This window comes from Gobio gobio (assembly GCF_949357685.1).
Source record: "Gobio gobio genome assembly, chromosome: 18".
Classification (NCBI taxonomy): Eukaryota; Metazoa; Chordata; class Actinopteri; order Cypriniformes; family Gobionidae; genus Gobio; species Gobio gobio.
The window spans coordinates 47,740,395-47,767,729 of NC_137111.1; the positions used below are offsets into that span (position 1 = coordinate 47,740,395).

The 27,335-nt window shown below is 38.3% G+C and overlaps 1 protein-coding gene across 2 annotated transcripts in view; it reads right to left on the reverse strand.

The window, feature by feature from the left end:
- Nucleotides 1–27,335, reverse strand: part of mypn (myopalladin) — a 52,214-nt gene that overhangs the window by 13,570 nt on the left and 11,309 nt on the right. Inside the window, exons 3-13 of one of the 2 annotated variants that reach the window (XM_079843613.1) lie at nucleotides 18,453–18,628; nucleotides 18,330–18,375; nucleotides 16,181–16,607; nucleotides 16,028–16,102; nucleotides 12,696–12,837; nucleotides 12,552–12,575; nucleotides 12,338–12,454; nucleotides 11,465–12,254; nucleotides 10,027–11,379; nucleotides 4,351–4,492; nucleotides 2,917–2,994 (exon numbers count right to left, since the gene is read on the reverse strand). In XM_079843613.1, coding sequence (XP_079699739.1) covers nucleotides 2,917–2,994; nucleotides 4,351–4,492; nucleotides 10,027–11,379; nucleotides 11,465–12,254; nucleotides 12,338–12,454; nucleotides 12,552–12,575; nucleotides 12,696–12,837; nucleotides 16,028–16,102; nucleotides 16,181–16,607; nucleotides 18,330–18,375; nucleotides 18,453–18,628 — 3,370 coding nt within the window. The remainder of the gene's footprint in view (nucleotides 1–2,916; nucleotides 2,995–4,350; nucleotides 4,493–10,026; nucleotides 11,380–11,464; nucleotides 12,255–12,337; nucleotides 12,455–12,551; nucleotides 12,576–12,695; nucleotides 12,838–16,027; nucleotides 16,103–16,180; nucleotides 16,608–18,329; nucleotides 18,376–18,452; nucleotides 18,629–27,335) is intronic. The other variant, XM_079843614.1, reaches the window with a different exon arrangement.

The window sequence follows — 27,335 nt, forward strand, 5'->3', positions numbered from 1 at the left end:
CATTCAAGAGATTCATTCAAAAAACACTGATTCATCCAGTAATGAAACAAGTGAAGTCTTTATGAGTGAGTCATTGAATCATTCATTCAAGAGATTCATTCAAAAAACACTGATTCATCCAGTAATGAAACAAGTGAAGTCTTTATGAGTGAGTCATTGAATCATTCATTCAAGAGATTCATTCAAAAAACACTGATTCATCCAGTAATGAAACAAGTGAAGTCTTTATGAGTGAGTCATTGAATCATTTGTTCAAAAACACTGATTCATCAAGTGATGAAACAAGTGAAGTCTTTATGAGTGAGTCATTGAATCATTCACTCAAGAGATTCATTCAGAAACACTGATTCATCCAGTAATGAAACAAGTGAATTCTTTATGAGTGAGTCATTGAATCATTCACTCAAGAGATTAATTAAAAAACGCTGATTCATCCAGTAATGAAACAAGTGAAGTCTTTATGAGTGAGTCATTGAATCATTCACTCAAGAGATTCATTCAAAAACACTGATTCATCCACTGATGAAACAAGTGAAGTCTTTATGAGTGAGTCATTGAATTATTCACTCAAGAGATTCATTCAAAAACGCTGATTCATCCAGTAATGAAACAAGTGAAGTCTTTATTAGTGAGTCATTGAATCATTCACTCAAGAGATTTGTTCAAAAACACTGATTCATCCAGTAATGAAACAAGTGAAGTCTTTATGAGTGAGTCATTGAATCATTCACTCAAGAGATTCATTCAAAAACACTGATTCATCCAGTGATGAAACAAGTGAAGTCTTTATGAGTGAGTCATTGAATCATTTGTTCAAAAACACTGATTCATCAAGTGATGAAACAAGTGAAGTCTTTATGAGTGAGTCATTGAATCATTCACTCAAGAGATTAATTAAAAAACGCTGATTCATCCAGTGATGAAACAAGTGAAGTCTTTATGAGTGAGTCTTTGAATCATTTGTTCAAAAACACTGATTCATCCAGTGATGAAACAAGTGAAGTCTTTATGAGTGAGTCATTGAATCATTCATTCAAGAGATTCATTCAAAAAACACTGATTCATCCAGTAATGAAACAAGTGAAGTCTTTATGAGTGAGTCATTGAATCATTTGTTCAAAAACACTGATTCATCAAGTGATGAAACAAGTGAAGTCTTTATGAGTGAGTCATTGAATCATTCACTCAAGAGATTCATTCAGAAACACTGATTCATCCAGTAATGAAACAAGTGAATTCTTTATGAGTGAGTCATTGAATCATTCACTCAAGAGATTAATTAAAAAACGCTGATTCATCCAGTAATGAAACAAGTGAAGTCTTTATGAGTGAGTCATTGAATCATTCACTCAAGAGATTCATTCAAAAACACTGATTCATCCAGTGATGAAACAAGTGAAGTCTTTATGAGTGAGTCATTGAATCATTCACTCAAGAGATTCATTCAAAAACGCTGATTCATCCAGTAATGAAACAAGTGAAGTCTTTATTAGTGAGTCATTGAATCATTCACTCAAGAGATTTGTTCAAAAACACTGATTCATCCAGTAATGAAACAAGTGAAGTCTTTATGAGTGAGTCATTGAATCATTCACTCAAGAGATTCATTCAAAAACACTGATTCATCCAGTGATGAAACAAGTGAAGTCTTTATGAGTGAGTCATTGAATCATTCACTCAAGAGATTCATTCAAAAACACGGATTCATCCAGTAATGAATCAAGTGAAGTCTTTATGAGTGAGTCATTGAATCAGTCATTAAAGAGATTCGTTTAAAAACACTGAAGTGAAGTTTTTTCCCAGGAAGACCAATATAATATATTTTTATTCAATAATAATTTTTTGATTATTGTTTAGAATTTTCAGGGGATTTTTTGATGCTACACAATATTTATAACATTTTTATGAGCTATTTTTTCCCCATTGAAAACAATACACTTTTTTTTTTCCCTAACATAATTTTTAATTATTTTCCGATTAAAGCAGTATCCCATATTAAAATAAAGACCAGGCATAAAAATCAAATTTTTGTATATATATTAGCGCCATTTGGGGGGAGTTAAAACAGAAAAACTTATGTAATGCCATGGCATGACCACTAGATTCCTGTAATATCTATATATAAAGTGCATGGCTTATAAATTCTCTAGAGTTTTTTTAGACATAAATCAGTGGTCAGGCCACCAGATCAGAGACACATTTGACAACATGTGAACCAATTACGATAACAACATAACATTATAATATATAAAGTCTTAAAAGTATACTAGCCCTCAAAACGTCATGTTCTGGGGGTTAAAGAGAGAGTAAAAACTCCATTTGGACGGCAAATTTCAAAGTTGGTTACTAAAAAAGTATGATATGTACCCTTTAATATTCCTTCCCATTTTAAAAAGCACCTATTAGTATGAAGAGGCTGGAGCAGCCGGTCTGTCTCGATGAAAGCTGGGCGACCGCCAACATTTCTGAATGCAGTCACCTCTATTTATAATACAAAACGGCCCTGTTCATTCCTATCTCATGCCCAGCACTTATGTTTACTCACAGACACCGCTTGCATTCACATGAGAAAACAGCCGATACTGATGGTTGAATAATGCTCATGTCATTATTGCTTCTGTGTGAGATATCCATTAAACACTGATATTAATATTCTCATTTAGTTAGTGCATAACATGTAGCATTTAATTCAATTAAAGTTGCTCATGCATCTTTATTCACAATTTACAATGACACAGCCATTATTTGTTAAACTGAGGTTTTATTTGCAAATAATGAACATATTAAGCATACTGCATCTTCCTCTAACGAGAGTTATTGTGCATGCAATCTCCGTTAGTGGAAAAAGCTACTGCTTTATATCTTATATGCACTACAGGACAAAGCACTGCTTGCAATGGAGAAAAGTCCTTGTACCTCGTCATAGTTAATGACAGTTGCAGTGGGAATGTTTGGTCCGAGCGATCGGCTCACTTCCCCCACATAACTCGGCTTCTATGGAGGACAGGATGAATGACGGTGATGTAAACACAGACACTAGCCACACATCCAGACAAATGTGTGATAAATGGTGTTATAGTGTTACTCAGTGTTAATATGGTGCGGACGCATATTTGACACATGAAATGCATTAGCATGTGAAACGGGTGACTATAGGTTGATTATATATATATATATACACACACGATCAGGCATAACATTATCTAATATTGCGTTGGTCCCCTGTCGAGGCATGGACTCCTCTAGACCCCTGAAGGTGTGCTGTGGTGTCTGGCACCAAGATGTTAGCAGCAGATCCTTTAAGTCCTGTAAGCTGCAAGGTGGGGTTTCCATGGATCGGACTTGTTTGTTCAGCTCATCCCACAGATGCTCGATTGGATTGAGATCTGGGGAATTTGGAGGCCGAGTCAACGCCTCAAACTCGTTGTTGTGCTCCTCAAACCATTCCTGAAGCATTTGTGCTTTGTGGCGGCGCATTATCTGCTGAAAGAGCAACCAGGGAATACCGTCTCCATGAGAGGCTGGACATGGGCTCAACAATGCTTAGGTAGGTGGGACGTGTCAAAGGAACATCCACATGATGGAGGACCCATGGTTTCCTAGCCGTCACAATCTGGCCCTTGTCAAACTCGCTCAAATCCTTACGCTTGGCCATTTTTCCTGCTTCTAACACATCAACTCTGAGGACAAAATGTTCACTTGCTGCCTAATATATCCCACCCACTAACAGGAGATGAAGAGATCATCAGTGCAACCTATCAGTGGTCAATGTTATGCCTGATCGGTATATATATAATATACACAGACCACAAAGAAATTATAAAGGGCAGATAGCAATAATAAAAGTCCTCAAATCATGTATATTTGCATTTAAAATCAACATGAAACACTCGCACCTAAAACAACCTTAAGGTGAAACAGCATTTCCAATTAGAAAAGCCAGTTTGATTTCATGTTGACAATAAACATAGCTTTTTTTTCTTTAAGTCCCAAATCATTTTTAAAGACCTTTACAGAACAACTAAATATTTACAGCATTTAAATATCTCTCTCTTTCTAGCTATTTTGACATGAGATTTATTTGAGAGTGGTAAAACTGTGGTACTTAGAACATGGGGATAATTTTCCTCCTTCTCCATCTCCATCAATCAGTGTTTTGTATAAGCCCACACAAGCACTATTACAAGCCAAGATTAAACCCTCAGTAATTGTGTAACACATAAAGAAACTCAGAACTCAATCTATAACTTGCTTTAGTGAACTAAAGCAGATGAGCAACCCTGCAAAGGCATTGCCTACTATTTCTACTATACACTAGTCAAGCAAAACACCTTTACAACTTTGTCGTACCTGTTGTCCAAAACGAAGTGGTTCATCTTTAAATTGCAACTTCTTCTCAATATCTTGTAAGAGTGTTTCCCTGCTTTCGCGGATGTCGTTATCGGACACGAGTCTGGAAACTCTTTGGTTCTTCTTCAGTGCACTTTGAGGCCTGAACATGGAGTAACACAACGAGACTGAGGTAAGAAACACAAGAAGATTCAACAAACCCGTACCATAACCTACAAATCACAGGGAAACAGTCTCTTAAGTAGGTTCACTATAACCCTTTAAACTTGATGCAACAACATGACTTGGGAAAATCACATTAAAGGAACATCCAAAAACAAAACTCCCTTTCTTTCATCGAACACAATAAGGTGAATTTGTGAAGAATATTGAAGACTGAGTGGCCTCTCTTTTCAATCTAGCGAACATGAAAGAGTATTGGGGGCCTGTCAAGCTAAAAAAATGACATAAAACAATCATACAGTAGTTATTCCCTGAGAATATTGACATCCGCCCTAGCTCTGCTTGGACGTTTTGTGAAAGTTCAAAGAAGAATGATTTGTTCAAACGAGTCAAATCTTTTCAATGAATCAGCTAATTCAGTTCATTTGTTCACAGATCGGATTCAGCCAGGATAAAAAAATCCACCTTTTGTGTTGCACAGAAGACAGAACCACATGAGGAACGTTGAAACAATTAACATTTGTACATGAACTATCCCTTTAAGGCCCTGTTTACACCTGGTATTAAGATGCATTTTAGTCAATCGGATCACAAATGGATGAGGGAGTCACATTCCCATTGACACCTGGTGTCTCTTTTGTCCACTTTCAACCACTTCTGTCCTGATTTCTTCGAGGGAATGATAAATGGGCGGGTAAATGTATGAGTTTTTTCAGATGTTTCGATCGAATGGACAAAATAAGCTCATCAATTTACATATGAACCCGTCCAGAGATGACAGAAAAACATACGGAGAGCATCAGCTTTCGTTTCTGCTAGAAATCAGGAATGGTGAGAGAACATTGTGCTTGGTACGTTTTTTGTCTTCAAACCAAACTTGAGTCTCCAGCCGACATAGTTTAAATCCCGTCTGGCTAGCGCGCTTCCCATAATGTTTACACGTTAGTCTTTTCTGGCGCTTTCCACTGCATGGTAACGCTTGGTACGGCTCGGCTTAGCTCGCTTCGCTTTTAGATTATAGAATGATCGTTGTAATTGTGCCGCCTCTACTTCTCTGCATGTGGATGTTTTTAACTACAAGACGAATAAGTTTGTTTCAAAGCAGGCTGATAGCAGCAAAACAAAATACTGCTAAAAACAAGAGTAGGCACTTGTACAACAAAGCGCAGATGACAACATCACTAGATTTGCTCGACGGCACACAAGGGTAAACTAATACTGTATTTAGCAATGTCACACAAAGTTACACGTCACTTTTTAGTATCGGTACGGCAAGCTTGGAACCTCAACCGAGGTGGTACTATTCAAGCGATCCGAACCGCACCATGTAGTGGACAAGCACCAAAAAGTGAGCCGTACCGAGTAGGGGTGTAACGATTCATCTACTACATCGATGTATCGATTTATTTTCCTATGATCTAACTACATCGATCTGTGCTCGGCAAGATGGCCTTCCGGACGACATATATCGATCTAACATCGTTTTAAAAGGTAATCAATCGATTGTATCGATCATGGGAAATAACGCATTGGATTTAAGCACGTCAGACTTTATATGGATGTTTTTTCTTAGCACTTTTAATGATAAAGGCGTTAAACGTTACTCGATTAAGTCTGCCTATCTGTGACATCATCGCAACGCACGCACCAGCAGCAGCGCTAAGAAAACAAAACATAGCATGGCGGATGACAGAGAAGCCAACGTGCGAGAAATTATCAAGCCACCAGGAGAAAGAGCTAAGTTAGTAACGTGTTACCTGTACTTTCAACCCTTGCTAAATGTTACCTGTGCATTCCAGCACCAGTGTGCCAGCAGAGCGAGTTTTAGTACAGCTGGCAACATAGTGAACGCACAGAGAAGTGTTCTGCGGTCAGATCATGTTGATATTTTTGAAAAAGAAATCTGTAGAGTCATTGAAGAGTAGTTGGTTACATTTTATCTTTGTTAAATATTGTTTGTTTATTAAACTGAGAGTAGTAGCAGGTTCAGCCAGTTTATTCAACCTGAAGAAATGTTGGTTGCACTTTATTTTTGATATTAATATTGTATTTGTATTATTTTAATGTTGTAAAACAACAGCAAAAGTAGCAGGTAAACCTACTATTAATTAAACCTGAAGAGAAGTTAGTTGCACTTTATTTTTTATATTAATATTGTAATATTTTTATGTTGGATAACAAAAGCAGAAGTAGCAGGTTAACCTACTGTTGAAATGTTGGTTGCACTTACTGTGCTTTTATTGAAAATGTATTGAAAATTGAAAATGAGAGCAGAAAAGGTTAACTTCCTTTTAATTCAACCTAAACTGTTGGTTGCACTTTATTCAAATAAAATTTGAATGCATTTGCCATTAATTGTTGTTTACTTGTTTGTTTATATCCATAATTAATTGATACCTGATTCCTTTACAAGAAACAACAGGAATCTAGGAAACTTCACCTGCACTGACCAGTATCCAGATATTTATTTCAGTCACACAATTTTTGGCTAAAAAGTTACTGAATCGATTTCAAGTCACTGAATCGTTTCGGATCGTATCGTTCTAAATGAACCAATATCGTCCTTGAATCGTATCGACAACCTCAAATCGTGATACGAATCGAATCGTTGTTAAAACGAATCGTTACACCCCTAATACCGAGCCATACCGAACTGTCCCATGCAGTGGAAAAGCACCATTATATAGTACCACCTCGGTTGAGGTTCCTGCGTGCCGTACCGATACTAAAAAAGTGACGTGTAAACACTGCAGATCACTGATTGTTCAGAGAGAATCGTCACTACCGTCACTATCATTATATGCTTTTGTGACAGTGATATAGCGATTGAGACCCTAAACACATTGCTAAAAACACGATTCGTTTACCCTTGTGAACCACTGAGCAAATCAAGTGATGTCGTCATCTGTGCTTTGTTGTACGTGTGCCTAAGACTCTCTGGTTTTTAGCACTATTTTGTTTTGCTGCCATCAGCCTCCTTCAACTACAAACTTCTTTGTAGGTAAAAACATCCACATGCCGAGAAGTAGAGGCGGCACAATTGACCTATCGGTAAGCCCCTCCCATCGAACGCAGATGAGCCAATAGCAGTTGAGTATCAGTTGCGCTGGGACCGGAACTCGGACATCTTTAGGTTTCAGCGCCATAGAGATGCATTGGAAAATCCGAAGCTCTCATCGGTTTGATGGTGTTTATGCTACAAAAATGCTCAAATGTCGTGCCTGAGGTACTGTAGCACTGACTCCAGCGATCCTGAGAGGATTTTCTGTTTGTCATACTCTCGTTAAGTTACGATTAAAGTCCCTGCTAACATACAAACTAACTGTTCTCACGCCATGTAACACTGTAGGTCAAAAACACAAAAGGTCTACATTTCAGTGCCTCTCCATATTAAACTGGTTATATGTAAATTAATTTAATTTTAGATATGTTTAAGGTCTACATTATCTGTCCTACTAAGGAGGACTCATATTTTGATGGGTATTATAGTCTACGGGTAGTGAAAGGAAGAGCTCGCACGCAGTTTATCGGAGTTGTTTTGTAGATCATACAAAGTTTACCAGTTATTAACTGCACCCCCGAAAAGGCATAAGCTCTGTGTGTATGTTTGTTTACTGTTAGTGTTTTTGTGTAATTTGCTGTGTATGTTAATGGTAATGCAACGGAGAGAGAGAGTTTGTGAATTAGACGTGAATGCGCACTTCTTATGCTTTGTTTGTTCAGCTCTTACGATGATTTTTTTGGAGTGAATAACGATGCAATAAACTTGATAAACCATCAGTTAAGTTTGGCCATCATTCGGACAGGATATACGCTACATTCTGTGTCTAAAAACATCTTGGGATAAGGTTTTCACACTGACAGCTGTACATTGTAAAATATAGCAACTCCGTTTGTTTGTCCAAGTTATCAACAGTAACTAAGGGGGGCGGGGCTTACCGATAGGTCAATTACAACGATCATTCTATAATCCCACCACTTTAAAGCGGTGCTAACTGCTGTGGAAAATCAAACCGAGCCAAAGCGAGCCGAGCTGTGCCAAAACGAGTGATACCAGTGGAAAAGCAAAGCGAGCTAAGCCGAGCCGTCTCATACCGAGCCATACCAAGCGTTACTATGCAGTGGAAAAGCGCTATTAGCGGCTGCTCCAATGCATTCGACTAAATGCAATCTGCTCTAAAGCATTTTTGATGACCTCTGGAGGACAAGCTCAGAACGTTTTAGACCCTGTTTACATCTGTATTTTGCGCCGTCCACTTGTGATCTGATTGACGAAAATGCATCTTAATACCAGGTGTAAACAGGACCTAAGAGAAAGTGTGAGCTTTAAACCCTATTATGATGTTATAATCAGGGCTCTGAACCGGTTCAAGGAACGAAAACCGGAAACGAACGAAATTTTAAGAGGAACAAAAACGAAAAAACGAAATCAAAATCAATTTGAATCGTTCTGAACAGAAAAATTAATTTGAAATGACCATTAACCGGTTAATAACGTTATTTTATCGTTCTCTTTAATATTTTAATTTGGCAGTGACCAATCATGAATAGAGTAGTACAGCATGTGACGTTGACGGATCAAGCGTGAGTGAAATGCACCAGTCATCTATGAATCTACCAGTAACGCAAGTCAGTATAGAGCGCGCATTTTCATGCCTCAAGTACATTTCTTTCCCCGCTGAAGTCTACAATGAATGCGCAGTTATTGGAGGACATTCTTTTCGTACGTTTAAATAAGCAGTACGGACTTTACGCTCAAATAGTCTGATTTAGGCTAGTTTGTGGATTTCGTTTTAGCCTATCCAAGTAGGCTATAGCATCTATCAAACATTTTTCCTATAGTCTTTCAGATTGCCAATACAGCTCAATGTTTTCTATATAGACGGTTGATGCTTCGTATTAAATGGTATGTTAGATTGCATTAAATGATCAAGCTTTATTAGCTGACTGAATTTGATTATGTGATGCAAGGACATGTTGCGCAGTGTTTGCTTTGAAATTACCAGTTGACAGTGCATTAAAAGAGCAATGGTTATCCAGTTTATTTATTGTTTATTCATGCAATTTTTAAAACAAGTCGTGTTGAAAAAAAAGTTATGTACAAAGAATGTTATCACTCTTCTGAAAAGAATAGGCATATAGAGGGCCACTTTCCGCTCCATTAAAACAGGTCAATATTTGTCCCGCTGTTTATGCTTTGTAATTAATGCATGTATTTCTGTTGTGGTTTTAAAAATGTTATGAAATAAATATTCAAGTTTAATTATCATGCGTTATATTATTATTGAGTGAAAATAAGTCTTTATTTATACATATTTGTTTAAAGTATAGGCTAAATTAAAATAACGTTATTAACCGTTATTTTTTCAAATCAAACCGTTTTCGGAACAGTAATGTTTAATGAGGAACGCAAAAACGGAAACGTTAAAATATCGATTCTGCTCGGAGTGAACCGATTGATATTTTTTTCCGTTTTTAAGCCCTGGTTATAATGAAATGTTTGTGTTTGCTTACCCAAGTGGGGCTCTTTTAGGCAGCCCCATGGCATTGGTCGGATGAGATGTTGGCAGCGAAGGAAGGACAGAACTAAGGAAGGCCACTGGGTTTTGGATGGGGCTGGGGGTGGAGCTGCTAGACGTTGGTGAAGAAGCTTGTGGTGGCGAATGAGTTCTAAAAGAAAACACTGAATTTCCCTGCCCAGGAGGAAACAGAGGTGGTGAGGACACATATAGGGGGCTGTTCGGAGACTCCAGAACTCTAGTTGGAAACCTTCTTGGGGACGGAGCAAACTGGTTGACGGGCGACATAAGCTCCCGTGTCGTTTTCGGGAATATCTGTGCAGCTAATTCGTGGAGCATTGGAACAGGAGACTCAGTTGGACTCCTGATAGGAGAGAGCGCCTGGGCTGCAATGAACTCCTTTGGCCTGGTGTAGCTGAAGCTCTGGGCGGAGATGGGAATAATCCCGGGAAGTGGAGGCAGGGTGTTGTTCAACGGAGGTGGAGACATTGGACTCGGGATGGGTGCAGGTGGATTTCTCACCAGATGCTGTGAGGTGATGATACTAAGGGGTGGATAGGACACACTTTGTGGAGCCATACTGGGATGAGCAATTGAGGTGGTGTTTAACTTTGGTGCAGTGTTGTTCACCGTTGCTGTATTAGGTGTCATGAATGCTTGTGTTTTGGCAATGCTCATGTCACTAATGGGGACAGAGTTCATCTGCAAGATTGGATTCATGTTTATTTGTGATATATGACTGGAAGGAGTAATGGGTGGCATATTGGTCATGTGGCTAAGGTTTGTGTGGGTGGATGGAGCCATGAGAAGTTGATGAAAAGGTGTAGAATGTCCACCATTTGATTGAGGAATAGGGATGTTGGGAGCTCCTGCAGGTTGAGTCATTGGGATTATTGGTAGCACACTTGGCATAGGAGCCACATTGGGTGCAATTGTTTGGGGTATTAGGGTAGAAGGAACCATACTTGGTGGAACAATATTTAACAAAGTAGTAGGAGCCAGATTTTGTTGAGGTGTTGGAGGGTGGTTGTGTAAGGTTGTGGCTGATGGAGTAAGTTGGGGAGGGGGCAAGGGATTGGTTAAAGGCATGCTCAATTGGGATACAGGAGCAGTTTTTAATATGGGAGGGATGGATGCAGGGATCAGCTGTGGAACTGGACCAGATTGGATTACGAGAGGTGGTCGGAGTGCTGATGGCACTGGATTTGCCGGAGGGTGAGTTGGGGTGACAGGGGGTGGCTCAGAACTTGTCTGGTCTAAAAGTGGTAACTCTTGGCTTGGGGAGACGTTCTCCTGCTGCTGTTCCAAAAGCACCTGGTTGTGGAGGATCTGAAGCTGCACTGGGTCTCTAAGATAAGACAAAAGAAGGAGAAAACATATGCGTTGTATCTAGTTCAGAAGGTCCTAAAATGTTGTCTGAAGTTGGTACTTACAATTTTGGTTTCGCCAACACCGGTGGTGGTTCTTTGGATGACAGTTCTCTCTCTTCTTCTTCTTCATCCTCCGGGAGTTTAAAGGTCACGCGGAGACCCACTCGAGAACTAGAGCGGGGTTCATTGTGATTCCCTAGCACACCCTCGGGTCTTGTCTTGAGGCAAGAAGTTGGGGGATCTGGTAGGGGTTTAACAGGTGGTTGCTCTTGATGGTTACTTGAGTTTACCAGTGGGGGACTAATAACAGAAAGGCTGGAGGTAGATTTTGAACCATTTGGTGATGGTTCAACCCAGTCATCTGAGCTCAAAGTGATGCCGTTGGATGGACTTTGGGTCACTTCTGTGGGAGGCTTACAACCAGACCCTCCTGAATCAAAGTGTGTAGTGCTAAAGCCTAGAGACTTATGGTTCGAATCAGAGTTGAGTGAAGAAGCATTGAAGCTGAGTGGGTCTAGCTGAGGTAGACTACTCCTGAAAGTATCGGAGCTGTGTTTTCCAATGCTGAGAGGGTTTAGACTAGGTAGGCTAGTGCTGAGGTCATGGCGAAACGTACTAGGGTTTAGGGAGTCTGAACGAAGTGTTACAGAGTCCAAAGGGTCTGACTGCTTAAAACCAGAGCTCAAAGGGTCAAGACAAATCATACTTGAGTGAAGCTTGTTGTTTACCAGAGGAACATCTGGCTTACGCTTCAAAGTTGTTGATATCAGGTCTGATGGAGGGACCTTTGGTGGGGAGGGTTCCACAGTTAAAGTGCTTGTCGTTGTGGGGTTGGTGTTGTTATTATTGTGTCCTATTGATGTAGAGAAAAATATTTTCAGAACTAGACTTGAGGTGTAAGCAGTTTTACGTTTCAACACATCAACACAAATTTACCTTTCACTCTCAACACTGCGATACTCGAAACTGTGCCATATTTATTGCTGGCTGTGCAAGTAAATGTCCCAGAATCCTCTGGAAAGACCTCCGCGATAACCAGCGTACATATCTCCTCTGAAGTCCACACAAAACAGAGAAATGGTAGACTGTTAGGTGGTTAGTGCAATGACATAATTCACTTGAGAAAGCAAGGCTAATCAAATCCACCTACCAGATTCAGACATAGATCTTGGTTCTGGGATGAAAAAAAAACAGAATGTGTGGATTATCAGAAGTTGAAAGTTGAAGTTTCTTTTACAAGATACAGTTTGAGACTTTTCAAGGATATATCCATGCATACTAAAATTAGACATACTCTTCTGGAGGATCCTGAAGTCTGGAGAATCTTCAATAAGTGTTCCCTCTCTGTACCAGTCCACTTTGGGGGAGGGAGTGCCTTTTATCCGGCACTCCAACACTACCAGCTGACTCTCCAGAGCCAGGACATCCTGAAGGTTCTGCACCAAAAGAGACAATGGTGTTCAATGACACTGGAATGGAAAGCATGTAAAAACTACATTTTTATATATACATACAATCAATCAATCAATCAATCAACCAACCAACCAATCAAAAACCTCATAATACATAAAATACAAATAAAATTGAATAGAGACAAACCGCAATACCATAGAAACAATACAATTAAACAATCATCAATGTCAGGGGTCAAAGGCCAAGGAGTCAAGGTGGGTTTTAAGATGCTATTTAAAAATAGACAGCGTAGAGGCATGTCTAATGGGCAGATCATTCCACAGTTTAGGAGCTGCCACAGCAAAGGCACGTCCGCTCCAAGCTAACGCTTTTTTTTGGGGCACATTCAGGAGCAGTTGATCAGCTGACCTGAGAGAACGGGTGAGTGTATAAGGGTGCAGCAGCTCAGAGATGTAGGGTGGGGCAAGACCATTCAGGGATTTAAAAACACAAAAAATAATTCTGAAGTGGATCCTAAAATGTACGGGCAGCCGGTGGAGTGAGGATAAAATGGTTGAAATGTGCTCGTGTTTACGTGTTCCAGTTAAAAGACATGCTGCAGTGTTTTGTACCAATTGGAGACGGGCGACAGAAGACCCACTAACCCCCACATACAGTGCATTACAGTAATCCAGCCAAGTGGTAACAAAGGCGTGGATTACGGTCTCAAAATGTTGCCTCGGGTGAAAAGGCTTCATTTTGGCCAGCTGCCTCAATTGAAAAAAGCTCGATTTAACGTCTGCCCTGATCTGACTTAAGGTCAGAATCAATTTTAACCCCTAGGTTACTGATGGCTGACTTGATGTGTTTGGCCAATGTACCCGATTCAAACCAGTGGTGCCACCAAAAACCATCACGTCGGTCTTTTTTGCATTAAAACGTAAAAAAATAAGAGCCATCCCAGGCCTTTATGTCGTCAAGACACTCGAGTAGCGTTCTGACAGTGTCATTCTTTTTAAGAGGCACATAAATCTTGTCCATGTAACAGTGGAATGATATGCCATGCTTCCTAATTATAGAACCAAGCGGGATCAAATAAAGAGAGAAGAGAAGAGGGCCTAAAACTGAACCCTGTGGGACCCCACAAGATAGAGGAGCAAAGGAGGACTCAGAGTCACCACAGAAAGTCTGATAACGTTAGAGGTGTACGCTCATGCAAAACTACCACCATGACTGCTCAGTATTTGTGGATTGCCGCCAGGGAGCTGAGTGGATTGTAGCATGTTGCGGGGTTACAAGGGCATTGCACGTCAAATGAGGTCACCACCAAGTTTATATGATATTTCTAGAATTGGCTTGCATTGGATTTTTATTGTCTGCCATGCAACAAAAGGTTTTGACTACTTGGATTTGGGCAGGAATGCAAGCAAACGGTTAAAATCTGTTAAAATATGAATACAATACATACACTGTCAGGCCAACAAAAAGTAGCTGTTTGGATTTAAATAGGCAAATGCTTAACACCTCCTGGTGCTCTTCACGTGGCGTTTTTTTAATTTTATTTCAATGAAATGAATGTTCTTTATTTTAGTTCGATAATGTTTTTTTAATTCATATTTTGTATGGATTTTATGGTACCAAATTATATTTATACTGTAGTTATAATCCATTTATACATTTTTTGAGCATAAACCTGAGAATGGAATTTCCAACTTAAACTGTCGTAAATCTTGAATGCTTTAGAGCACAGAGAAAATCAAAGCCATAAATCTAAACCAAATTTGAGCTTGATATCTCAAAAAATTTGCCTTCAGTAAGATTTTGTTTGGGTGCAGTATCAAAAGTTTCCATTCGTCTCCCATTTATTTTTGACCACGAGGAGTACAAGTGTGACTATTTTTTTCAGGACCATTTAACCTTTTTGAATCACGTCCATGATTTATTTTTTGTGTGTTCACATAGCAAGTGCCAAAACCTTTACCAAGTTTCGTACCATTCCGATAAAGTAAAAAAATCGAAATAAACAAATTGTAAAAAAGATTCACCCCAAAAAGCACCAGAGGGTTCAGAGTCTATGACTGGATCATTATTGCAGTGATTATTATGTGTCTAGCATGATATTTGTTTTGGCACCAATTCTTCTAATCCTAAATTATGGAGATCTTGACAAAAAATGATGCACCTCTTGATGGATATAAATGCTGTGATGTTATTTGAAGAGGTAAAAGAGGTGGATAAATTTTCGGTATTGGCAATGCAAGAGTCCAGCACTCTGTAAAGTCTCCGCCAGCACATCCCAAAGACTTTCACTGAATTTAAGGTCTGGACTTCATGTGGACTTCAACCATTTTTTCACAATTTGAGCCTGGTGAAACTTACATTGTCATCATATGGTCCTACAACCGTCCCTCGGGTCATTTTGACCCGAAACTAATTTTTTAATGTTTAAAAATTGAGAGTTCATGGTCCAAGACCCTAGGACTTTTGTCACACTTGAACCACGAATACACAAAAAATTGAATGGATTCGATGAGTTTTGTGGTTGAAATTAAAAAAATTAACAAATCCTTCCCTCGCGTGTCAATTTGACCCCCTTAGGAATGAATGAAATGCTACAGTAAACATAGAAAAATTGCTCAAAATTCTAACTAATTCTAACTAATATCTGAATGAATACCAAAGAGAAACTGACTTTAGGACCCAGCGGAACAGCTCATTCTCTCCATATAGAGCTATAAGGCCATCTAGAGTCATGAAATATCATGTTTTATTATTTTTATTTTATTATTTTATTATTATTTCCACAAGAGGTCAGCAGAGATACCAAATGTGAGATATTCTGAGCTGAATTAAAAGAGTTATGCATGAAATTGTGAGTTATTTTGAATTTAAGTTAAAAGAATGTGCTTAAAGTATTATTTATTGACAAAATGTAGTAATTTAAAAGTAAAAAAAATACAACAAAATTATTAGAAATATATATATATTATCAAAATGAAATGAAATAAGCTTTCTGGACAAAAAAAAAAAAAAGAATACTTTTAGAGCTTCGGGTCATTTTGACCCATGAGGGAAGGATTTGTTAAAGTGCGAGGGAGGGATGAAAAGCTACACACTCCATCAATTAGGGTTACATTTGGCAACATTTCTTTGCCCACATGTACATGTAAAGCATCATTCTGAAAACAGACACTCAATGATTTAGAAATACAACACGAGTTGTGTTTGCTCTACCTTTGTAAAAACAGGAGCTGCCATTATGGGCCTTAGATCGAAGGCTTGAAGATAACTACTGCTGCCATTTAGATTCTGAAACAGAGAATGTGTACTGTAAGAGAAACACAGGCCTCAGTGGGTATGGGGTCAAAACGGTAGGGGTGTTGGTACCTCAGGAATGCTCTGTTGAGATGTTAACAGTATATCAGAGATACTTTGGCTTGAGGGAAGGGGTGGAGACGGTGGAGTGGGCTCCACCTCAGATATTGGGGTTGGTGGTTCTAGTACAGATGTGGTTGATTCTAGTACAGGTGTGGTTGATTCTAGTACAGGTACGGTTTGTTCTAGTATAGGTGTGGTTTGTTCTAGTATAGGTGTGGTTTGTTCAAGTACAGGTATTTCAGAGCTGATGACCGTGGTACTCAGAAGCTCTGTATCTTCTTCCTCAGAGGGCGGGTCAGAGGTCAGTAGCACTGCTTCTGCGTCTGAAGGTGCAGGTGGCTCAGCGCAGGTCGTTGTTATAGTTGGTGTGGTGTTTTCCGCGTTGGATTCTACAGAGATCTCAACAGGCTCGAGCGGAGGAGATATTGTATGAAGTCTGAAAAAAAATATGTTCATGTGTTTTCAAACAGGTCCCTTGGGGTCCATGAAGGTAATGCAATGGGTCCATATATATTAGGGGTGTAACGGTACATGCATTCGTCTGCATACAGTCAGACGACGAATACAGTCAATCCACACTCCAATCCAGAAGGGGGCGTATGCAGTAATGTAACGCTGTTTGCTAACCGCCATAACAGGTAAAATAGCTGATGAAGAGAGGATCTATGCACCAAAACAAGAGTTCAGATAGTCTAGACTCTATACCAAAAAATGTCCATAATAAAGGCGAGATGTCTCGTCCGCGCTGCTGGCCAATGGAGGTCGATGTCCGCACCTGGCGGCCATCTTGTCACAGTCAGCTCGCTCACTCGTAACATTGTGTTTTAATGGTGCTTGCACTTTTTAAATAACTAGCTCAATTTTCTACCGATTTTCAAAATGTTTGGTTTGTCATAAACGTCAGAGATGTAGTTATGACACTGCACACTTATGAATAATTATTCATAATTTGTTCAAGCATCCAGAATTATAGCCACGTTAATAACGTTTGTAAGAAACCAAACCATTTGTAAATCCGTCAAGATTTCAGCGAGATGAGAGCATTTGTGTTCGTGCAGATCACGGCAGAAAGCTTGCCTGTGACAAGATGGCCGCCGGTGATGACGTCAGAGACTCCGCTGTAAGACATCTAGCCTTTATTATGTATATCTATGGTCTATACGGCGAGTTTCGGTTCATTTTTGTGACGCGCTCCATTTACTTCACAGAAACCGAGACGGCAGAAAGCAGCATCCTGTTTGTTTTCTTGATTTTACAAAAGCACAATGTTTTGTTTTTATTGTGAGTGTACACTGAGGTGAACAGATTTCTAAAATGGAAGAATATTTGTGTTGCCAAAATATCACTAAAATAAAAAAAAACGGGGACAATATATTTTTTTATGTTTTTTTTTGTCTGTTCGCATATTATTATTAACATGAATAATTCTTATGATTTAGTTTGATTATTAGGATTTTTGGTCTGGTTTTATTGCGATTCACCGCGCAGACCAAAAAAAAAAAAAAGAATAAATAAAAGAAATTCCACTTACATTACATAAATAAAACAAAATGAATATTATATGGAAAATTAAGCTATTTAACAAATATTTTTTACATTTTATAATTGTATTTAATATTAAAATGTTCACAAGTTTATATTGTATAACTGTATAAAGTTTTTTTGCTTAAAAATGACTTATTAACCTTAATTGTGCTTGTTATTTTGCATTTTGGGCTTATTTTAAAGGTGCAGTGTGTAGTATTTATGAGGATCTATTGACAGAAATGCAATATAATATCCATAACTATGTTTTCAGTGGCGTGTAAAGAACTTACATAATGAGTCGTTATGTTTTTATTACCTTAGAATGAGCCGTTTCTATCTACACACACCGCGGGTCCCTTACAGTGAAGACGCCGCCATGTTTCTACAGTAGCCCTAAAGGGACAAACTTCTCTACAGAGCACTAGCTACTCTCTGCTGTCTCAGACGACGACATCTTGTCCTGTGTCAGCCACCGTAGCTTCTCTACATGCTTCGAAAGGGATTGCAATTCACAACCTCACCACTAGATGTAAACCTCGAACCGTGACGTCTGTGTACCGTTACACGCCTAATATACATGTGCATGTAATTCTTATAACACGATTCAATGTTGGAAAATCGTGAAACTCACTGTGCCTGAAAATGTTGTTCTCCCTCAGAATCTGATGAAGACGCTCCTATTGGAAAATGAAATAATGCAAACTTGATTTCGTTTAGTCACTCATATTAAATAGTCAATGATTGATTTACTGACCCTCGATGTAGATTTCTGCAGAGGTGGAGTCTGTGCCATAAAAGTTGGAGGCAAAGCAGGAGTATCTGCCCGTGTCTTCTTCAAACGCTTCGGCTATGATCAGAGAGTGACGCTCACCGCTGGTGATGATCTGAATATCTGGACTGTTTTCCAACTCTTTACCCTCACAGAACCACCTGGAAAACACCATCAGTGTGTTACATACACAGACAATTACACAATTAATACATTCATGCAACTCTAACGCATGTATGAACGGTTTCATTTGACCTCGGTTGTTGTATTCTGACCTTTAACAGAATGAAACGAAGACTTAAATGATTCAACCTCGTTTACAAACCAAAATATTTTCTGCTTATTAATGAAACCGTCCTGCAGGCCACAGAGTTCATTAAAGCCAGGGTCTAATGCCATTTCATGCATTCTGCCTTATTTACACTGTTAAAGAGTTGAATCTCACGCCAAACAGTGTGAGAATCAGAGTATTTCTGTGCCAAATACACTCATTCAGGATTCAAACAATTTTCAGAAAGTTTTTTTTTCCGAGAATGACCCTTTATGACATCATAAAGGGCGGGATTGCTTGTATGGGCACTTCTCCCGGATGACACTCTCTCTCACACACACAAACACACACACATGGCATTATCCCTGGATAACTCTCGATTCACTATACGTTGGTGTTGTTCACATTATATGCACTTACGCACCGATTGCCAACAAAACACACACATTTGCTGCAGTTTCACTCACCGCCTGCGGTTTCCACTCATGACCGGGAACAAACACACACACACACTCCGGAAACACAAACTGCATCCACTGTTCCCTTAACGCTGGGTTATTTGTGAAGCTTTCCCTCACTCACAGACACACACACACACACTTCTTTAGTGACATTGTTGATCTTGTGTCTAAAAACACAACTCCAGCGCCGCCGGCTGTTTTTGTGAAATATCAGGACACAAATGTGTATAATGATATGGGTATGACAAAAAGAGGGTGAAATATGAGACGTTCCCCATGTCCTCACTTTTCAAAATGCTTATAAATCACAGAATGAGGTTTTTTTCACAGAAAGTGAACTGCACAGTCTCCTGTGAGGGCTAGGTTTAGGGGCAGGGGCAGTGTGTGTGTGTGTGTGTGTGTGTGTGTGTGTGTGTGTGTGTGTGTGATGGGTAGGTTTAGGGGCAGGGGCAGTGTGTGTGTGTGTGTGTGTGTGTGTGTGTGTGTGTGTGTGTGTGTGTGTGTGTGTGTGTGTGTGTGTGTGTGTGTGTGTGTGTGTGTGTGTGTGTGTGTGTGTGTGACGGGTAGGTTTAGGGGCAGGGGCAGTGTAAGGGGATAGAAAATACGGTTTGTACGGTATAAAAACCATTACGCCTATGGAATGTCCTCACATTTCACAAAAACAAACATGTGTGTGTGTGTGTGTGTGTGTGTGTGAGTGAGTGAGTGAGTGTGTGTAAAAGAGTGAGTGTGTGTCTGTGTGTGTGTGTGTGTGTGTGAGTGAGTGTGTGAAAGAGTGAGTGAGTGAGTGAGTGAGTGAGTGACTGTGAGAGTGTGTGTGTGTGAGTGAGTGAGTGAGTGAGTGTGTGTGTGTGTGTGTGTGTGAGGGTGTGAGTGAGTGAGTGAGTGAGTGACTGTGAGAGTGTGTGTGTGTGAGTGAGTGAGTGTGTGTGTGTGTGTGAGGGTGTGAGTGAGTGAGTGAGTGACTGTGAGAGTGTGTGTGTGTGAGTGAGTGAGTGAGTGTGTGTGTGTGTGTGTGTGTGTGAGGGTGTGAGTGAGTGAGTGAGTGAGTGTGTGAGAGTGTGTGTGAGAGTGTGTGTGAGAGTGTGTGAGAGTGTGTGAGTGTGTGTGAGAGTGTGTGTCTGTGTCTCTTTAGCTCCGCCCACTGCACGCCTCCACAAGCTCGGCTGTTTTCAGAAAGAATCGGTACAGTGTATCTGCCTTTTATAAATATGATAAACTAAAGACTCTTGTGAGATATGAAGGATCAACACTACTCTATAGATACTCAACATTAACATGAGACTGGCAGAAACTGTGTGTGTGATGAGCCTTTAATACAAGCTTTACAAAACAAAGGTAAACCGCCTTTATTAAACTAAATCATAACTGATATGAGATTTCCATTGGCCGGAGCAAAAATGTTAAATGCACGATCAATTTACACTCACCTAAAGGATTATTAGGAACACACACTAATACTGTGTTTGACCCCCTTTCGCCTTCAGAACTGCCTTAATTCTACGTGGCATTGATTCAACAAGGTGCTGAAAGCATTCTTTAGAAATGTTGGCCCATATTGATAGGAGAGCATCTGCAGTTGATGGAGATTTGTGGGATGCACATCCAGGGCACGAAGCTCCCGTTCCACCACATCCCAAAGATGCTCTATTGGGTTGAGATCTGGTGACTGTGGCGGCCATTTTAGTTCAGTGAACTCATTATCATGTTCAAGAAACTAATTTGAAATGATTGGAGCTTTGTGACGGTGCATTATCCTGCTGGAAGTAGCCATCAGAGGATGGGGACATGGTGGACATAAAGGGATGGACATGGTCAGAAACAATGCTCAGGTAAGCCGTGGCATTTAAACAATGCCCAATTGGCACTAAGGGGCCTAAAGTGTGCCAAGAAAACATCCCCCACACCATTACACCACCACCACCAGCCTGCACAGTGGTAACAAGGCATGATGGATCCATGTTCTCATTCTGTTTACGCCAAATTCTGACTCTACCATCTGAATGTCTCAACAGAAATCCAGACTCATCAGACCAGGCAACATTTTTCCAGTCTTCAACTGTCCAATTTTGGTGAGCTTGTGCAAATTGTAGCCTCTTTTTCCTATTTGTAGTGGAGATGAGTGGTACCCGGTGGGGTCTTCTGCTGTAGTAGCCCATCCGCCTCAAGGTTGTGCGTGTTGTGGCTTCACAAATGCTTTGCTGCAGACCTCGGTTCAGTCAAAGTTGCTCTTCTATCAGCTTGAATCAGTCGGCCCATTCTCCTCTGACCTCGAGCATCAACAAGGCATTTTCTCCCACAGGACTGCCGCATACTGGATGTTTTTCCCTTTTCACACCATTCTTTGTAAACCCTAGAAATGGTTGTGCGTGAAAATCCCAGTAACTGAGCAGATTGTGAAATACTCAGACTGGCCCGTCTGGCACCAACAACCATGCCACGCTCAAAATTGCTTAAATCCCCTTTCTTTCCCATTCCGACATTCAGTGTGGAGTTCAGGAGATTGTCTTGACCAGGACCACACCCCTAAATGCATTGAAGCGACTGCCATGTGATTGGTTGATTATATAATTGCATTAATGAGAAATTTAACAGGTGTTCCTAATAATCCTTTAGGTGAGTGTATATGAAGTTATTAAATACAAAAATATTAAATGCATGATCATTTTATATGAAGTTATTAAATGCAAAAATATTAAATGCATGATCAGTTTATATGAAGTTATTAAATGCAAAAATAATAAATGCATGATCAATTTAAATGAAGTTATTAAATACAAAAATATTAAATGCATGATCAATTTATATGAAGTTATTAAATGCAAAAATATTAAATGCATGGTCAATTTAAATGAAGTTTTTAAATGCATGATCAATTTATATGAAGTTTTTAAATGCAAAAATAATAAATGCATGGTCAATTTAAATGAAGTTTTTAAATGCAAAAATAGTTCATAAAACTCAAAACAATTCAGATCAGTTTTGAGAACTCAAAAGAAAAACAGGAAGTTCTAAATACTCATAAAAGTTAATTTTTTAACTGATGTGTTTAATTTGAGTTCACTCAACTCAAACCAATTCATTATTTTAAGCGTTAGGGTTTACACGTGCACATTTCCTTTTTAGGGAAGTTTGCCTTTCAAAAACCAGCTGATAAGCAAAAGCTATTTACTTTTTTAATGACACATTTCACATTGAGATTTTCATTGGATTTATTCAGTCATTTAATGGCATCTCTATCTCTTATAAATATTAGTTATCAAGCTATACTGCGGTGAAGCCTGAGCCATTGACTAAAGTTATTTTTGGCATATGACAGCTTGTGTTAAAGAAGATATTCAGAACCAATCCAATCTCATCACAAAATCCAGCAAAATAAGATCCAATGTATGAAATATCAATATATCAACGGGTTCAAAGAATATCATTTGATGCAAAAAATATGATTTGACCACAGCCTTACCTAGAGCGACCGTACAACAATTATTTCACTTCCTCCCCGTCTGATCTCTTAAATGTCCTCCCTGAGCTGTAACACGCTTGTGAAGCGACGAGTTGTGGTTCATTCCACCGGTGAGACATGTCTGAAATGTATCGGGCTGAATCCCGGAGCCAATGAGGATCATTTCTAGTGAGTAAGCCTCTATTTGAACGGCTGAGCTGCGGGGGAGAGACGTCCAGCTCTAGATCTGCACCTGTTGGCTCTATTTCCCCTCTGGACTCGCCCCACAGCGCAGGAACCCCTGATAAAGCCGGACAGCAGCATCCCTGACCCACACACACACACACACACACACACACACAGCTAAACATAGAACGGCCTCTCATTCAATCTCCAGCACAACAAACACTCATAGATCTGTCAGACAGTTAGCACACATTTATCTCCACACTTGATGTTTCAGGCATGCTAAACATCTCAAATGTGGGACTTCTTTACCTTTACCTAGAGCTTAGGGAGCATTTGGTAAAAGTGAAAACAGACGGTCAGATGAACGTTCTCAAATATAGATCAAATAACTCAGTGCATCCTGTTGAAAAGTTACTTGGGACCACTGATTCTGACAGAGTTACGGATGATCTAATGTTTCTGACATCACAGTCGCTCAGAGTGTCGGTCAGCTGAACGTGTGTAACGCAGCTGTCCAAACGCGTCACCTGTCACACACACACACACACTCAGAAAAGCACGGCTTTCCTTGACCTGTCAGGACGGGACGCTTGCCTTGAGTAATGTTACACTGAGGTTTCATCAATGACACACTGATAACATTACAGCAACGCATAATCATGCGGAGAAAAGAACTGCATGATCAATTTATATGAAGTTATTAAATGCAAAAATATTAAATGCATGATCAATTTATATGAAGTTATTAAATGCAAAAATATTAAATGCATGATCAATTTATATGAAGTTATTTAATGCAAAAATATTAAATGCATGATCAATTTATATGAAGTTATTAAACGTAAAAATATTAAATGCATGATCAATTTATATGAAGTTATTTAATGCAAAAATATTAAATGCATGATCAATTTATATGAAGTTATTTAATGTAAAAATATTAAATGCATGATCAATTTGTATGAAGTTATTTAATGCAAAAATATTAAATGCATGATCAATTTATATGAAGTTATTAAATATAAAAATATTAAATGCATGATCAATTTATATGAAGTTATTAAATGCAAAAATGTTACATGTATGATCATTTTAATATGAAGTTATTAAATGCAAAAATATTAAATGCCTGATCAATTTATATGAAGTTATTAAATGCAAAAAATATTAAATGCATGATCAATTTAAATTAAGTTATTAAATGTAAAAATATTAAATGCATGTTCAATTTATATGAAGTTATTAAATGCAAAAATATTAAATGCATGATCAATTTATATGAAGTTATTAAATGCAAAAATATTAAATGCATGATCATTTTATATGACGTTATTAAATTCAAAAATATTAAATGCATGATCAATTTATATGAAGTCATTAAATGCAAAAATGTTACATGTATGATCATTTTAATATGAAGTTATTAAATGCAAAATCAATTTATATGAAGTTATTAAATGCTAAAATATTAAATGCATGATCAATTCATATGAAGTTATTAAATGCAAACATGTCCTGTCTCTTCCAAGCTTTATAATGGCAGTGAATGGCTGTTTCTGTTTTGAAGTCCATGAAAGTGCATCCATCCATCATATAACTGCTCCACACGGCTCCGGGAATAAAGGTCTTCTGAAGCTAAGCCATGCGTTTGTGTGAGAAAAACATCCATATTTAAACCTTTATAAACTATAATAACTAGCTCCCAGCCTATCTTCCATGACGCTGTAACACTAAACCATGTGTATTATGAGAGATGTTCAGTTTCTGCAGAAGCACGAGCTGAATATCAGCACATTACCACAATCTGAGTCACACAGCTCTTTACAGCTCGGAGACTTTACAAGTTATGAGAGACTGAAAGATAATCAGCCTCTAAAGTTCATCCAGCCTCAAGTCCAACGTTTTTGATTTCTCCTCCTCATCAATCCTCGGCAATTCACACGTTTCATTCAAAGAAATCATAAAACTTGTACTTACAGTCCTTGTTTATATCAAAGTAGCATAGGAACAGTGTTATAATTTACTCAAATTAACTACACATATTAAAAATTGTTTTCTTTAATTGAAATTAAGCTAACAAATAAAATAAGAGTATTAGATGCAAAACAAAAACAAAATTCATTTGAAATTCCTTGGCAAATAATGAAATAAAATAAAGTACTAAAATTATTAAAACTAAAATAAAAAAAAATTATTAAAGCTAAATGGAAATATTATACAAATGATTAAATTAAAACTAAAATGAAAATCGAAAATATGAAAATAATCCAAAATATTAATAAATACTATAATAGTATAATGCTATTATTGGGCCACTAAATATTCAACTATATTACTGATCAGCTCATTTCAATTATCATAAAGTCATAATTAAAAGATAAAATGTAGAAAATATGATTTTAAAAGTCCTCATTATTAGATAAAAAGTCAAAAATATGATTTTAAAAATCATAATAGTGAGATAAAAAGTAAAATATGATTTTAAAAGTCCTCATTATTAGATAAAAAGTCAAAAATAAGATTTTAAAAGTCATAATAGTGAGATAAAAAGTCAAAAATATGACATGCTAAGACATTGTGAGATGAGCAGTTGAAATGAGGACTTAAAAATCTAAATTATGATTAAAAGTGCTAATTATGAGATAAAAAGCTGAAATTAGATTTTTTTAAAAGTTAAAATTATGGCTAAAACACACACTAAGGCATTTAAGAGATGAAATCATGCTTGTTTTTTTTTTAAAATGTGCTTTTAATTTTTTTTCCACACTTATAATAATAATATTTACATTATTGTTTTCATTTTGAAATTAGTTTTTACAATCAATCAAAAACTTACTTTAGCTTTTCATCTCAAGCAACATTAATTTCCTGTCATCAGTGTAAAGCTGAGGCATCTGTGTGTGAAGAGCTGGAGAAATAAAGCTGACTGGACTATAATAGTATAATAACACTACAATAACTGCATTGATAACCATCTGATCGCACAATAGCACATTGTTTTGTAAGGAAGTGTGTGGTTTATTTCATTAAACTGAGCCCATGTCACATCTGCACTGATGAACCCATGTCATATTTTGTTTACTCTTATCCTCATTGGCTAACTGTGCTCTACTGAAGATGTAGGACATTAATTTCGTCTGCATTCTCATAGCATCATATTTCCAATGAGGCAAAATTAGAAAGGCTGAGCTCAGACTGCATGTTATACGCTCAGCTTTCACAAGACCTCTTTGTGCTAATAAACTAGATTTTCATCGTGCATTTGATAGTAGACGCTACGACGTTTTAGATCTATATCGATAGAATATATTAACTTTATTAATAATATCATTCAACAGCCATCACATGTGCTTTAGGTAATATTACCTGCTTATTTTTTTAATAAGTGCACTTAAACAAAAGATTTTTAAAATAATGATTAACATGCTTTTTAAAAGTGTTAAGTGTTAGTTCACCCAAAAATTAAAATTCTGTCATTAATGACTTCCCCTCATGTGGTTGGACACCCGTCAGACCTCCGTTCATCTTCAGACACAAATGAAGATATTTTAGTTGAAATCTGATGGCTCTGAAAGGCCTCCATTGGCTCAATGGCACTTTACACTCTCAAGACCCTTAAAAGGCACTAAAGACGTCGTTACAAAGTCCATCTCACTACAGTGGTTCTACAATAACTTTATGGAGTGACGAGAATAGTTTTTGTGCACAAAAAACCCCTAAATAACGACTTATATAGTGATGACCGATTTCAAAACAAGGCATCATGAAGCTTCGAAGCGTTATGAATCAGTGAGTCGATTCAGCAGTGAGTCGATTCAGCAGTTCGGAGCGTTATGAATCAGTGAGTCGATTCAGCAGTGAGTCGATTCAGCAGTTCGGAGCATTATGAATCAGTGAGTCGAATCATGATTCGGATCGCGTGTCAAACCGCCAAACTGCTGAAATTTGGCGATTCAAACTGCTGATTCGACTCACTGATTCATAACGCTTCGAAGCTTCATGATTCCGTGTTTTGAAATCGTCATAAGTATAAGTCGTTATTTAAGGTTTTTTGCGCACAAAAACTATTCTCGCCGATTCATAAAGTTATTGTAGAACCACTGTAGTGAGATGGACTTTGTAACAACGTCTTTAGTGTCTTTTAAGGGTCTTGAGAGTGAACCGTGCATTGAGCCAATGGAGGCCTTTCAGAGCCATCAGATTTCAACTAAAATATCTTCATTTGTGTCTGAAGATGAACGGAGGTCTGACGGGTGTCCAACGACATGAGGGTAAGTAATTAATGACAGAATTTTCATTTTTGGGTGAACTAACCCTTTAAGAAACAGTCATGAAAGTGTGTTATATTCAAGTTAAGCGAAAACCTCCCGCAGTTTCTCTTGAAGCTGATACTGAAGTGACTTAAACTGCAGTTCATCGACTGGCCACAGACTCCAGAAGGAGCAGAATCTCATTGAGCTCATGTTAAAGGTCCCGTTTTTCCTGATTTTTTGAAGCTTTGATTG